At 49.4% G+C, this 15,694-nt stretch overlaps 1 protein-coding gene across 4 annotated transcripts in view; it reads left to right on the top strand.

Moving 5' to 3' along the window:
• The window catches only part of Phc2 (polyhomeotic homolog 2), a 99,559-nt gene that overhangs the window by 63,425 nt on the left and 20,440 nt on the right, over positions 1-15,694 (top strand). For 2 of the 4 annotated variants that reach the window (XM_038334177.2, XM_038334181.2), the window contains 2 exons: positions 4,133-4,536; positions 4,796-4,961. In XM_038334177.2, coding sequence (XP_038190105.1) covers positions 4,133-4,536; positions 4,796-4,961 — 570 coding nt within the window. Of the gene's footprint in view, positions 1-4,132; positions 4,537-4,795; positions 4,962-15,291; positions 15,690-15,694 lie in introns of those variants that run through there. The other 2 variants (XM_038334182.2, XM_038334185.2) reach the window with 2 other exon arrangements.

The raw sequence follows: 15,694 nt of genomic DNA, 5'->3' as shown, positions 1-15,694 counted from the left end.
GAGATTTCTGTGCATCTGCCTCTCGCAAATGTGCCACATCCTGGCTGCAGGGAGCAGGGCGTGATTTCTTCTGGTTTCATGACTTCAGTGGCCCCATATTGAACTGGGGCCTTAAAGAGGGCAGGGAGGAACTGATCTTACTACGATTGGCAGCCGGTAGTCTCTGAGTATCTATAAAAGTGTAGAATATTCTATTGGACTATGCAGAAGGTAAAAGAAACTCATCTTTTAAATTAAATGAAAACTTGTCTTTTCAGCTAACAGTAAGTAAGGTATGTCTTCAACTCAAAAAGCATTCAGTCTGGCTAGAAAGATAAGGCAGATGTAATAAAAGTATTTCCCAAAATTCCATGTCACCAAAGAGCCATGTGACTGAAGGTCGCGCCTTTGTTGACTCTTAGAAGGAGACACACTGTCAAGTCGACCTCGCTTTACTCTGCGTCCTTATTTGAGGATGCTAACGTGGAGGAGGGCGATCAATGTTGAAGAATCGATGGAATGCATATTTAAACAAGGCTGTGTTGCCTCACAATGGATCTAACAGAAGAAGCGTCTGAGAAAGCACCAGTAGCTAAGGATTCTGGGAAACAGAGAAAACGGGAGCCGAGCCTGATCCGAAACCCTGAAACCAGAGGCCACTGAAGCAGAAGGAGCACGTGCCAGCAGATGCAAGCATTGCAGCGGGAGCCCCAAAGGCACATAGCGGCATGCCATTTATGGCACAAGTGGGTCATTTAGGGTTACTGAAGGTTAGTCCAAGAAGTTAATGAGCAAGGACGGGACAGGTGCAGGGCTCCCAGGGAGAGCACACTGGGCTGACAGATTACACCTGTCACTCACAGTTCAGGCCTGGAGAGACCCAGTGTTGTGGGAGAAACAGGCCCTACAAATGGAGCCCTGTACTTGGTTGTCGTTCTGTCAGTCACATTACTGACTGAGCATCTGCTACATTCAAGTTATCTTAGAGGAAACAAGTGGGTTGCATAAATTCTGCCCACCACGGAGATGAGTGATTTACTAAAATAACTATGACATGGGCATCATGTTGAACCCTATTTTAAAGATGATGGCACAGAGATCCAAAGCTAACCAGTGTCACACATCTCATATATGGAAGCGCTGGCACTTAAATCCAAGTGTCTGGGCGCTAGATCTCCCAGTGACATTCAGCAGGCTGCCTCTCCGAGTACACTGTAGAGCAGAGCAGCCTCAGTGGCAGTCCCGGGCTAGGAAGAAGTCTGGCGATGGTATAGCTCGGAGGAGGATAACTAGGGTTCAGTTGGTGGCCCAGATCAAAAGGTACCAATGCTGCACAGGAAACAGCAGAGACTGCTTGGTCAGATAAATAATCCCAAATGAAAAATTGGTTTAGGCTACAAAGAGATATTGAATGCCAGGGCTTTGGACAACTGGACAAAGGAGAGCCCTTGTGGCTTTGGAGTCAGGGGCTGTATCTGTGCACTGAAGAGATTCATTAGAACTCTGTCCAAAAGATGGATCGCAGCAGGAAGAAATCCGAATCAGAAAGACTAAGTAGAAAGTTCCTGCAATATGCTGAACAAAAGGGTTTCTGACCCAGGATAACGCTGCATTTAAACCATGGTCTTTGCATCTTCTTAACCCTGGAAGATTAATGATGTACACTTCCCCCAAATACCTTGCCTCCTTTGATCTGGGCGCTCACTCTCCCTTCTGAGCTTCCATCCCAGCCTGGACAGATATGGCATCCTTTGTCCTGTGACAGTCGCTGTTTCACAGGAGGGCCACAGTCTGGAGGATCCCAGGACCTGGGCCAGGAGGCCAACAGTTCCCTTTCTAAGTTTCTTGGTATGTTAGCGCTGTAACACACGGCTGCATTCATCATCTCCAAGAGAAAGGGTTCTCTTTGGATTCATCTCTGCAGGTTCTAGTCCATGGCTGGTTGAACTTACTGCTTCAGGTCTGTGGTGAGGCAACAAATCATGATGGGAACTCATGGGCAAAATCAAAGCCACATCTCTCCTGCCCAGGAACTAACTGTGCTCTTATCTCCCAACTGCATTCCTTATGTCTTTTATTATCATAGCCTTTCCCCCCACTTCATCCTTGTTTTTCCAACCTCATAAATCCTGATTTTTTTGACTCATGTGAATATTCCTGTGTGGGTGTGGACGTGGGTGTAAACCAGAGTTTGGTATCAGCTGTCTTTCTCAGTCACTCTTCACATTATATACTGAGACCGATTTCTCATTTGAACCCCAAGTTTGCCAGTTTGACTAACTATCTAGGCAGCTTGCTCCTGGAATCCCTTGAATCCACCTCCCAAGTGCTGGGAGCTCCCACACCCACCCCTCCCCTGACATTTATGTGAGCACCAGGGATCCGAGCTGTGATTCTCATACTTGCACAGCAGGCAATTCCCCCACTGAGCCATCTTCCCAGCCACAATAAACCCTGGGTTTTAAAACCACTTTCCTAATGGCTTCCACCAAGATGTAGAGCTGGAAAGCCTGTGTGATCGCCTAGACCAGACCTCTGCTGCACAGAAACACACTGGAAGGAAAAAGCCCTTGTCTGGGTCTCACAGCAGCAGATGGCAGATCATCATCCCTTAGCTGCACGTCCCCAGCTCTCCTCCAGACAGCAGCCTCTGGAGTGATTCTGGCCAGCATCTTATCCACAGGTCATTCTAGCCATTGGAGCCTGATGGCCCCTGTGCACCTCCCAGGCTTCTTACCAAGAGTATTCTTTATGCCTGATGAACAGTCCTTTCTGGTTGTTAGACTCTGGTCTATCCAATGAGAGAGCGAGAGGCCAGGCTTAGCCTGGAGTCACAGACAGTTTATAATCCCCCAGATGCTTGCTGGCAGTGTCTGTGCAGGTTCCTTCATCCCCTCAAGTCCCTTAAATCCAGTCCGTCCCCCTTAAATCCACACTGATCTCCAAGTTTCTTGGTTCATCATTCATTGTCGTCCACAAGATCCTGCTGTGCCAGCCTTGTTAACTCTGTCTCTGGCCACAGCATCCGGTCCCTGAGGCCCTTTCTGCTTTTGCTCCTGGTGTCTCTCGTTTCTGTTCTTTCTTTATTCCTGTTGGCAGCCTGCTTGGAATTCCATGTGGAGCTGTGATGACAGTTAAAAACTTGCATGAAAAGAGGGAAAATTAAAGAGCATACCTCCCCTAACTCAGTTTGAAACCTTGGCGGTTTCTGAGTCTCAGGGTTCTTTGTAAATGATAACTTGAACCTGAAATCTGTTTATTCTTATGCATTTGTACAACTACGGCTGTGAGTGTCCAGATGTGGCCCTCTATGTCTGCCTGGCATATCTACTCACTCAGCTCTCTGGCTGCGGGAGTCATTGTGGAAGGTAGCATCTATGTAACACAGATTCAGCTGACCTGCTCACATTCTGAGCTGGCCTGGATGCTTGCCAGGCAGAGGATTTACACTCTGAATTGGATTTCCTGGGTCATTGCTATCTATAAGGCAGAAGCTAAAAACACAACAGAGACTACAAAAAAAAAAAAAAAAAAAAAAAGAACCTTGGGGTAGGGCAGACAGCTCAGTCAGTTAATTGCCATGCAAACATGAGGACCTGATTCTGGATTCCCAGCACCCATTAAAAAAAAAAAAAGGCAAGGGCCAGGGCTTGGAGACCCTGTCTCAAAAAACAATAAGCTCTCCAACAATCAAGGAAGACACCTGGCATGGATTCTGCCTCACCACATAGGCATACACACATGCACATGTACCTACATGTGCGCATACATCAGCACACACCCACACCAACACATACCAGATGCCTACCTCAAAGAGCCAGCCTAGTTAAAATGGGAGGAAGAAAACTGGCAGCGTATGGGAACTCCAGGTCAGAACAATAAACTTGTTTATGATATGTATGGTTAGGTACTAGGTTGAGTTCTGTGTAAAAGCACCATGGTAGTAAGGTGAGGGTCCTCACCTGGAAAAGTTCAAAAGCAAGAAAAGAGCGGTTTCCAGGATTCCAGGCTCTGGCACTGGCCAAGCCAGTCTCCATGCAAAGGAAAACAGAGAAGAAAGCAGGAAGCTCTGGGCTTGGGAAACTATCTGTGTGCGCAAGGGCCGTGGTAGGTGAGGATGGCCCTGCTGTCTAACCTGGCTTTCCTCCCGCAGCGTATGCTCAACTGCAGCCACACCAGCTCCTCCCGCAGCCGTCATCAAAACACCCGCAGCCTCAGTTTGTGATCCAGCAGCAGTCACAGCCACAGCAGCTACAGCCACCACGGCCTGTGCCCCAAGTCCAGTCCCAACCCCAGCTTGCACCAGTCTCCCCAAGCCTGGCCTTACAGTCCAGCCCAGAAGACAATGCCATGCCTCTGGGCCCAGTTCCGCATGCCCTGCCACTCCAGTGCCCTGCTGCCCACCTGCACAGGCCAGGAAGCAGTCAGCAATGCCACCTTCCCACACCAGACACTGGGTCTCAGAACAGACATCCTGAGAGTGTGGCCCATGTCCCTCAGCGAAGGTTCCAGCACACCTCAGCTGTGATCTTACAGTTGCAGCCTGCTTCTCCAGTGGTAAGTAGGCTGATATCAGGGAACAGTGGGGAGGCCATAACTCAAAGCAGTAGTTCTGTAGTTCTGACACTGGGGTAATTCAGACTAGGCTGACTGTTGAGATTGTCTCTGCACATCTCGAGATGAAAGGGCTCTCCCCAACTTAGGATAACTGAATCTTTACACCTTTGCCTGTTGCCCGAGCTCCACAGGAACCAGGGTAGTGTCCAAGATTGCAGAAGCGATTCAGGAAACTCATCTCTGCCCTGCCCCCTAACAGCCCCAGCAGTGTGCTCCTGATGACTGGAAGGAAGTGGTGCCAGTGGAGAAGACTGTGCCCGTGACTCAGCCAGGCCCATCCCCACACCAGCAAGCCATCATCGCTGCCATTCCTGGTGGTCTGCCTAGACCCAAGAGTCCCAACATCCAGCAGTGCCCAGCTCACGGTATGAAGTGTTGGGGGGAGGGAGGACGTCAGCTTGCCCTGCCACTTCCTGGTTCCTTTCCCCTGGCATCTAGGAGGGAAGTAAACACTAGAAACATAACAAAGCAACACAGCATCCTTGTAGCTGGAGATGGGGAGTGAGGGCATGGGTCAGGGATCACGAAAGATAGCCCAGAAGATAGAAAAGCAAGAGGATCAGAGCGGGGAACGAGTCAGGTTCTGCAGCTCTTTTGCCATTCCTTTTGAATGCTACATATATGTGGGCCAAGCTGACAGTGAAGGGGTCAGAGGGAGTTCTTGAGATTAATCATGGACAGAGGACTGCAGAGTCTCCAAGAGAAGGGACATTCCTTTGAGGAGAGCCAGAAGGAGACTCGGAATGAGCTCAGCTTGGAGAGAGCATCTTTGAGAGAACTGGGCTCATCTCTGGGGTCTCCATCTGTCTCTCTGAGTGACAGTATAATTCCCATGACCTGGGCTTCAGGACACTCTGCTGGAGTACTCTGCCCTGGTGGGAGAGCCACAGTGGTACCTCCGCCCTCCGTAGTGATCCATTTGCTGGCCTTCTTCTCTGCCAGGCTGCACAGTGATCTTGGCCTAGATCTCAGAGCCACTCTGAGCCAAGAACTGTTGACAGCTCAGGGAGGCTGCTCCAACCACAATGCGAAGCGTGTACTGAGAGTAGGGATGCGAGAAGCAAGAAGAAGCAGCAGCTCAGAAACTGAAGGAGATTTGAAAGGAGAAATATTTGGGAATACAAAAATATACAAGGTAGGAGAAGTTAAATAGTCGTAAAAGGAGGGAGGTTGGAGCAAGGAAAAGGAAGCCAAAGAATATGGACAGTGGACACTAGGAAATGGGAAGATGGACGGAGGTCATTCACTTCCTTTTGGTGGGCTCGCAAGGATGAGAGACTCCTGCAAAGTAGTCCTGGGTCTGTGGTGTGGCTCTGTGATGCATCACTTGCCCAGTGTGTCTGAGACCCTGCGTTCTATCCCAACCCTGAAGGAAAGGAGGTGGGAGGAGAGAAACAGCCCAGTCCCTTATAGAACGCACTCTAATTATCAGAAAACCCCTCTTCTAATTAAGTCAGAACCTGCTACTCTGGAACTTAGCATCTCTGGCTGTAATCCTGTCTTGCAAATTTGAGAGTCCATCTCATAGTGTTTGTGGAAGTTTGTCCTGACTCTGGGGGTGGGGGACATCTAAAGACCTGAGACTTCTTTGATTTCCCTCCACGACATGTCAGATCCCCACTCCATGTTTCTAATCATGCTTCTCTCTGTGTGTTATACCTTTTCATTGATTCTCTTAAAGTGGAACTCCCCAAATTAAAATCATTAATTCCAAATATCAAAGCTACCATCTCAGAGAGGTAGTGATGAGCCACATCTTTAATCCCAGCATTCAGGAGGCAGAGGCAGGCAGATCTCTGTGAATTCACGGCCAACCTGGTCTACAGAGTGAGTTCCAAGACAGCCAGGACTGTTACACAAGGAAAACTTGTCTCAGAAAAACCACACACACACACAATCCTTTACTCACTCACAGTAGCCCTGAGAGATAAGCCTCATCATCCTCTTCATTCTAGAAGTGAGGACAGAAACCAAGAAGGAGCAGCCCCAGGTTACAGGGCTGTGGAAGGACGGCACTCTGGTTCTAGCCCCAAGTGCGGCAACTCCCTCACCCCACCACCACCCCATTAGGCCATACACACAAGGCCACACCTTCATTCCTCCATTCAGCAGGAACAGCTCTGATGGGTCAGTGTTGTACTAACTAGACTCCAGGAAGGTGGCTTGTTTTGCTTTTACTTTTGAGGTTTCTTTGACAGGAGTTGTTGTCTGACTAGGTCTCCTTGGTCTCCAACTTGTACTATTTATATTTTGAACCAAAGTACAATTACTTATGTCCGTTCAATGATCTTGTGTGAATTCAGCTCACAGTTCCAGAGACTGGCATTCGTTCACTATCCTTGAGCTTTTTCCGCCAGCCTTTTCAGAGATTTCCTCCCTAAATCCTGGTAATTGCCCTTGGGGGTCGGAACTTCATTACCTTCATTTTAAAGATGAGGACAGGACACTAAGGTGCAGAGTCAGTGGAGGAGCAGGGATCTCTTGCATCTGAATTCTGTTATTCATTCATTATGCTAACGCCTCTGTACCGCTTGGCTTCAGGTGAGTTGCAGGAATAAGCACTACCCTGCTCTCTATTCTAGAAGGGTCAAACGAACTCAGGAAGAAGAAGTCCAGGTCTTTCCAAAATACGCGTTCTTTTACCAATTTGCTGATGGAAGTGCCGCGTAGGATCCACCTGAGGAGCCATGCAGCGTTTCCAGAATGCTGGTACCCAACACTCTTTGCTGAGGGACAGATATCCAACAACTCCTAAATCAGCTGGCGTTTGTCTTCCTTTTTCTATTTGGTCCATAAGGCTCGCAACAGTTTCTGAAATCCAAGCAAGGCCATAAGCATAAGACAAGCATCCTGTTCTTGAGGTTCTCATCTTCCAAAAGAAATCAGCTTTGTTTAGTGGAGGCAACTGCCGGCCACCCCGAGCCTTAGACAGTTGCATGGACTACGGGGTTTGAATGTCCACTCGGGGACAAAGCCCTGTAGGTTGTATGGGAAGGCCCAGAGAAATACAGACTGCTCCCTACCATCAAGGAACTCAGCATCTGTCAGGAAAGGTGAACACGCAGGAAACTACAATGCAAGCTACAATTTGATAAGCTCCTCAAGAGGCTCCTAGGTAATGCTTTCCAAGTTACAGAGAGCAGTTGGGGCCAGGTGGAGATTACCAGGCTAAATTTCAGAGTGGAAATGGCAATGCTATAAAGCAGGGCTTGGCAAACTATAGCTCCCAGGCTACATCCATTACATTGCCAGTGTTCGTACAGCCTCGCAAGTTAACAACAACTGTAATGAACAATACTATCTCTCGATGTGAGGAAATACATGACATTCAGATGTCCATGTTCACAGTGAAGCTCTGGGAACACAGCCACGCTCACTTACCCATGACAGCAGCTCTCAGCTTCAGCAACAGTAGGCTGGAGCAGCTGGGGCAGGGACCATATGGCCTACAAGGGCTAAGGTATTTCCTCTCTGGCCCCTTTCAGAAGTCTGCCAACTGCTGGCCTTTCGACCTTGAAGTATGGGTGGGACTTGGAATCATAGTGTCAGGGACAGGGCCTTTCTGGCAGGACACTTAAGGCAGAGGGCAGAAGTTGAGTGTCCAGTCCCTTGTCATCTTCCTTTTTAAAACCAAATGTGTGAGAGCAAGGGGAATGTGAATTCCACTGCAAAGGAGGTTTGAAAGTTTGGAAAGTAAAGGAGAAAGACGAGGAGTGCGGAGCAGGAGAGAAGCACGCAGGAACTAGAAACCATGGGCAAAGTGAAGCTAGAGCAGAAGGAAAGACAGTGTGGTGAAGGTATGAGAGAAGAAAATCAATGGATGGGAAAATACTGAGACTAGAGAGAAGTCAGGAGTGGGGAGTCCTTGGGTCCATCCAGCAGTTAGTTACTCTTTGAGGATGGTGCCGTTCTCAGGAGCGCGTACCCCCAGCGCTCCTAGCCTGCCTATTTGCATGAAGGTAGCTCGCTGGGACAGTTCAAGTTAAAACTGTGTTTGGGAAAGAAAACTAACATTTATTGGGCTCCCACTGTGCACCAGGCACTGCAGGCAATTTGTAAATCAGTTAACCCTCACATTAAACCTGGCAGTAGGGATTACGCCTTTTATGGAGGTAGGACTGGGTCCCTTTGGTCATTACTTCACCTCTGATCCTCGCTCCCAGTGGGGAGGATAATGACCACTTGGAGGGTTATTGTGGACAATAAGGGAGAGGGTGCGTGCACTTCGCCCTGACACGCACTAACCCTCAATCATTAAGACTCGCCTCCGAGACCCCACAGTGAGCCACCGGGGCGGGGGTCACAGGCCACCGGTCCCCAGAGGCCCCGAGCCGGACGCCTCCGAGCCTTCCGGAGGACGAGGGGCGGGGCTCGGGCGCACAAAGGAAGCGCGCGGGCCCCGTCGGCTGCCGCCCCGCCCCGCGCCGCCTCGCCCCGCCCTCGCCCCGCCCCGGCGGAGGCGGCCCGGGAGCCGGCCCGGACGCGCCGCATTGTCTCCGCGGCGCCGCAGCCCTCGAGCGCTCGCTGTAGCTCGGTCGCCACCCGCCTGCCCGCCGCCTGGCCCTGCGCCCCGCGCCCTTTGTCCAGGCCGCCGGGCCCTGCGGTCGGATGCGCCGCGGCAGCCCCGGGCCCCGGCTCGGCGGCTCCCGGCGCAGAGGACGCGGCCCGCCCGGGCCCCCGCTCCAGGCGGCGCCGGGCCGAGGGGCTGCGTAGGCCCCGCCCGGTCAGGCCCGGCCGGGCCCCGGACAGGTCAGTGCTGCCGCGGGGAGGGATCGCGCCGTGCCAGGAACGGGCGTCGCCCTGGGCCTCGCGGAGGCCTCTGGGCCGCGCCGCCGCGCTTGGCCTCCGGGGAGGGCCCGAGCCGCCTCCGCTCCCAGCCCCGCCGGCCTCTGCTCCCGCTCCGGGCCTCCCGTGTCCCGTGGGGACTTGTATTGATGGGAAAGGACAAGTTGTTTTGTGATTGTCCTATTCCATGTTTAGAAGAGCGTTTTCTCGCCCTCTCGTGCCAAACGAAGGTATGCTGCATCTGCGGGCTCCTTACGTTAAATCCGGAATATGTGTGCGTCTGTTTAAATTGACGTCCAGAAAGAGGGAGGATGCGAACCCGTGAAGTTGCCTCCAGAACGCCTAAGCCCCGACTCCCTCGTCGGGTGCCAGTTTGTGACAGTGAGACCCTCCCGCTCCTTAGCTGCCGCAGGTTTCGCTAGCTTAATACTAACAGTTCCCCATCAACTTTACTTCCCACGCCAGACCTAGCCAGCCTAGTTTCCAGCGCTGTCTCCTGAGCTCACTCTTATTCCTGCTTTACAAATCAATGACAGCTTCCCCTTAAGACTTTTCCCATCCTTGATCCTTAATCCCTCCATTAGCATATTAGGCCCAGAGGATCTCTTGAAGTGAAGTACCGACCTAAATCCTCCGTGTGTCCGCAGTTTTCCCGAGGACGGGCCCCAATTTAAACTAGTCCATCTCATTGCCAGCCTGAGCTCTCAATTTCGGGTTTAGAAAGTAATGTCACTTTCGCTGTACCAGACCCCACTGTCCTGGCCTCTTCCAGCCATTTGGCCCTGGGGCTTTACTGGTTAATCCAATTATCATTCACCTGGGATTTTCCTAACCCCTCCTGAGTCAACCCAAATGTTAGAACTGCTAGGATTTCTAGGTCAGTGTGAACATTACAGGCTAATGAAGCCAGGGAATTGTTCCTTGTTCTTGTATTTCTCTCTCTCCTCCCTCTTCTTCTCTCCCTCTCCCCGTCTCCTCCTGACCCCTATTTTCCCCAGCTTTTATTCCCATTGAGAACTGCAGACCTGTCACACCACCGGTTGGCTAGTGTTTAGATTTGGGTCACCAAGGGGTGTAGTGAGTTCCATTATTTTGCCTGGAGAATAGGAAGTTGTTTACTAATATCATAGTCTTCAAGGCAAGAGATTTCATCTTGAATCTTATGATAGCCCCTCAGCTGAGCAGCTCTGATCTCGTTCAGTTCAGTTTAGCACGTTTTACCAGGCCCCTGCTTTATGTAAAACACGGTGCTGGGCCCCACAGACAGTTCAATGAAAGATGGCATCCAGATTGTTTGGGAATCTTCACACTTTTACCCACTGCTCGCTGGCTCGTTTCTGCTCCTAAGTGCCAGCCCCAGCGAGGTGGGGCTGCTTGGCTTCCTCACCGGGTGGCTTGTTTCACCGAGGGTCCAGCAGATGGGGAGTGGTGCTCTTTTGGCACCTGCTGTCTCCTGGCACTGTAACGTGAGTTCTGCTTCCCTGCTTACCCAAGATGTTTCCAGGCTTGCCGTTCTGTACCACAGAGGACAGATGGCTTTTTCCCCTGAAGCCTAAACTGGAGAGAACGGGTAGTTTCTTAGTCCACTGTGCTGCGATTCTTGAGGGGCTCAGGAGTACCTCTTTACGCCCCCTCCTCCCGTCCATGTAACGTGGCTGTGGGCACAGTGGATGTGGGTGTTTTATCCTGTAGCCGCCTCCTAGCCCTTTGCACTTTTCTGGGTGTTTGTTTCTGGCGCTAGTAATGGAACCCATGGCCTTAGGCCCTTTCCACTTTCCCCTTTGCCTTTATTGAGTTTTTAATTTACCTCTGCCAAGTGGGCTTCCTACATACCGTTTCCTTTCCTAGCAGTGAAGAGGAAAATGCCAGCCCCTTCCTTCTGTGGCAGGAACAGTGTTCTGGCTGCAGGTCTCCAGGCAGGTCTCTGTGCTCTGCACACTCCTGTGGGGACTACAACCTCTCAGGAAGGCGTTTTGTTCTAAGTCTGCCATTGACTTGCGTCTAAGCTGGCTGACCCTGAGATTGTCTTTTCTGCCGAGAGGACCCCCCCCCCGCCCCGCTCTGACCTGGGCTGCCTGTTTGCTCTGGCTCAGCCCCAGAATCCACTCCTCCTGAGCCCGCATCCTCTTCCTGCCTTACTCATTTCCTGTCTCACATGCTTTGGATCTTTTAGTTCTGAGTTTTTTGGAGGCAGAGGGAATAAATTGGAGAAGGATAGAGGGGAGATTTGAACTTAAAAATTGAAATGTTCTTGCCTCTAACCTCACATGTTCTTTCTTGCTTGTCTGTTTCCCTGAGGTTGTCTTTTTTAGGGAGACACACACAGGGAAAATAATCACTAAGAATTGGGAGTTTTTGTCTGTGCTAGGGAATATCACAGGGGAGCCACTTTTCTATCTCTTTCTTTTCCTGTTGTGACCACGTATAAAGAGGTGGTCTGACTGCATCGTACCTTTTAGGTCTGCTTCCTTCCCCAGAGAAGCTCACCTGTCTCCTGAGTCAGTCCTTCCAGCAAGCCAAAGCAAAGTTAAAAACTAGGGAACAGGGTGGTGATTCTGGACCTACTACATGTTGATATGAAAGTAGTCATGCTTGAGTGAATCCAGTCTGTACTGAAGTTCTTCCAGCTGTCCGGTATTTAATCTCCAGGCATTTGGTCCCACACACAGAGAGAGGATTTCATGAGTAAAGGTAGAGAGTCATCTTAAATGGCGGTTTCTTCCTTTGTCTTGTGCCTCTTGGCAGTGGGATAATGAAGGTGATAGTTCGCAGTAGTTGGGGAAAATCTCAAAAGCGGTGTTCTTAGTACTTCTTAGGAAACTGTCTTGAAGCGAGGATTAGTGTGAGCCTTCCACTGTCTGGGATAGCCAGGTGCTCAGAGCACTCTGATAGGGCCTTTGTATTGGCGACAGAAACCTCTCCCCCATGATTCAGTGATGCAGAGCCGGCCTCCCCTCAAGGTAGAGAGGCCTGAAAGCGCACAGATTTGTGATTTAACTGTCAGTGCGGAGTGGTGCAAACTACATGAGTCACCGTTGGAAAAGGCTGGTAGCATGCTTTCTGTTAAAAAAAAGTGGCACTTAGGATAAATTTAATCTGCACATTAAATAGATGTAGCTTTCATTTTAAGAATTGATATTTAAATTTTTCATTTTGAGTTCCTAGCTACATCAGAATCCTGGTTTGGTATATGTAAAGATATTCAGAGGTAAACTGTCTTTAATTCTACTTCATATCATAGATACTTGAGGAATTGCTAGACAAAAAGCCATTTGCCTAATATTCTTAATTAATTTTAGACTTTTCCCTCTTATTAGTAACAAAATAGAATATAACTTACACTATCAAGAAATGAGCTATTTTTGAAATTTTTTAGATTTAATTTTTTTGTGTATGTGTGTTTTGCCTGCATGTTTCTATAGTCACCACATACATGCCTGGTGCTCATAGGGGGCCAGAGAAGGGCATCAGATCCCCTGGAACTGGAGTTATGGACGGTTGTGAGTTGCCTGCCATGTAGATTCTGAGAGCCAAACCTAGGTCCTCTACAGGAACAAATGTTCTTAATCGGTGAGCCATCTTTCCAGCCCCTCAAATGTGCTCTTTTTACAGTTAACCAAGAGTCATGCAATATAAAATTACTAGGGGAGGTATGTGTGTATATGTGTTAATGTGTGTGCATGTGTGTGTGTCTGCCTTTATCATACCCCTCCTTATTCTTTGATACATTGTCTCATTGAACTGAAGATTGGTTGGATTGGTTGGCTAGGAAGCCCTAAAGATCTCCTCCTGTCCCTACCCCTTAGCACTGGAGTTATAGGCATGTACCCCCCTGCCTGGCTTTTTACATGGGTGCTGGGAGTCTAAAGTCATGGAACAAACATTTTACAGACTGAGCCATCTCCCAGAATTATTAGTTTTAGAAAATAGTAGTATAGTCAGAAGCAACATAATTTAGATTATTTTCACTCTAGGATTATAACATTATAACACTACATAGGCCCCTTCATAAACTTTGTGACCCCCTTCCCAGACCATGTTAGTGAAAGGGGCCGTGGTTTCCATGTCTTTCAATTTCCAAGTATTTTAGTTAAAGTGAATCCAAAGACAATACTGTTTCTGCATCTGCTAAAGAAGTTGATGCTAACTACAGCTTGCCAGTGTTCTGAGGTGAATCCAGATGTTAGAGAGGCTGGGTTTCCCATTTCAACGTTCTTTAAAGCATACTTAGTGGTCAGATGTTAGGGAAAGATTACTTCAGTGCCATATTGTAATAAAGACCTCCTCAGTAGATTGGGGGACTAGTCCTGCTGCCATGCCGGAGTCTTCAGCAAGAGAACCAAGGCTCATGTCTACTGAGGATTGTTTCCAGAGCGCTCGCTGCCCAGCCCTCATGCCGCAAACACTGCGTGTTATTCCTAGTTACTGATGTCTTCTGCATATTTGAACCCATCTGTCTGTGGCCCAGAGCTAAACAGCTGTATTAACATTTGGAACACCCCAAACAAGTGACAATCTAAAATGTATGTGAAGCAGGTGCAGTTTTTAAAAGTGAATTTGTTCCGTTTTTCCAGGCATGCAGTTATCAGTACTCAGCTATTAATTGGCTGGTAGCAAGTACGATGATTGAGAGCTTAGACAGCAGCAAAATAAATAAACAAATAGGTAAATAAATTTAAGAATGTGAGATGCTGTGCCAAGCCTGACCACACACAGAGTTCTGTCCCAGGATCCAGATGACAGGAGGAGAGACCCACCTCCCATGTCCCTGTGCACAGCCCTCTGTCATACAGCCAAACACTGAAGAGAGGTGCTTTCTGAGAGAAGAAGCCATCAGAACTGACATGTAGCAGGGATCCACCTGGACCATTACGTGGGCCGGACAGCTGAGGCTGGTACCGTCTCCTGTGTTCCCACCTTGGCTGCCATTTGTTACCTTAGATGATCTTACAGTTAGTAACCAAAAATAATGGATTTGGCATATTAGGGGGCGTGATCGTCTTTCCTTATTACCAGCATGAAGATAATTAGAACATTTACTAAATATTTCAAGGTTTTTTTGTAAATGGATTTTAAAAATCTATCTTCCATGAGTTTATTTTTAGCATTTTAAACTGATTTCATTTCACAGGCAAAACCACTTCCTGACTTTGTAAATTCCACCATAGCCCTTGTATCTGTATGTAGGGGTTCTCCCTTTGACGACTCAGAAAGGTTGTCTCCTCCTTGTTTCTGGGGTTCTTCTGCACTGTCTGCCGATGACTCTTAGCCTCTTTAGGAAAGATGCCACAGAGAGAGACTCTGGTGTTTGTCTCCTTGACCGTGGGTTGATAGTCTTGGAGATGGTGCGATCTTGGAGATTGGCTTGCCCTGAGGAGCAGCTTCTGTTCTGCTCAGCCCTGTCAGAGCGCACATAAATAACGACTTTCTGGAGCCTGACCTCGAGGTGCACAGACAAGGCACAGGGTGTACCCCAGTACACACAGCTCGGGACAGCAGGAGCAAGACCTCAGTCCAACCTCAGGGACCGAGTGAGGTCAGGGTTGGTGAGAGTGAGGTCAGGGCCACTTCTGAGTGGTGCTTCCTGATGTTAATTTTCTCTCCGCAGGAGCAATAGGCAGGAGCACACATGTCACAGTTGAGGAGGCTGAGGCCTGGAGTAGCCTGCTGGCACCACAGGCTAGGGTTTAAGCTCAGTGTTTTTCAGCTTCCCCATTTACTCAAAGCCAGCACTTACCATATACTTAAACTTCTTGCAGTTTATGGTTCTTAAGATAGAGAAAACAGACTCAGTGAACACCTTGTACACAGGGTATCACAGGTAGAGCCAGAATGAGCTCAGGCCTGACCCAGAACCAGCATCCCTCTCCCCTGCCACCCTTGATCTCTTCCTCCTGGGACTTGTGGGATCTGTCGAGTTTCTCCCTTGGTGTCTTAGTATCTGCCAGAGCACTGTGATGGGAGTCCTTGATTGGGCATTGGACACCCTCCTGTGACAGCTTTGCCTTGTCCCCTGCAGCCAGGACTGATGAGCACTCCTGGTGTGCTGCCCGGCCTGTTGGACATCACTTCGCAGTTCCGCAGAAGCTGAGTGACCACCACAGCAGCCTCTTACATCTGACCTCAGCCCATTATGGCACCCAGCCTGATGTCTAGGAAAATCCCTCACTGCTCCCTTGTCCTCAGCTGCATGGGGGAGGGTGGCTGTCGCCTGCACCGATTGCTTCCCTCCTAGCTCTGGGTAACAGCTTGGAAGACATCCAGCTGTTTACAGTTCCACTTCTGCGCACTCTAGCCTGTGATTTGGGGTGAG

The sequence above is a fragment of the Arvicola amphibius genome, chromosome 6 (genome assembly GCF_903992535.2).
Source record: "Arvicola amphibius chromosome 6, mArvAmp1.2, whole genome shotgun sequence".
NCBI lineage: Eukaryota > Metazoa > Chordata > Mammalia > Rodentia > Cricetidae > Arvicola > Arvicola amphibius.
The sequence above is the reverse complement of the archived record's forward strand: the minus strand, read 5'-3'. Positions and strand labels throughout refer to the sequence as shown.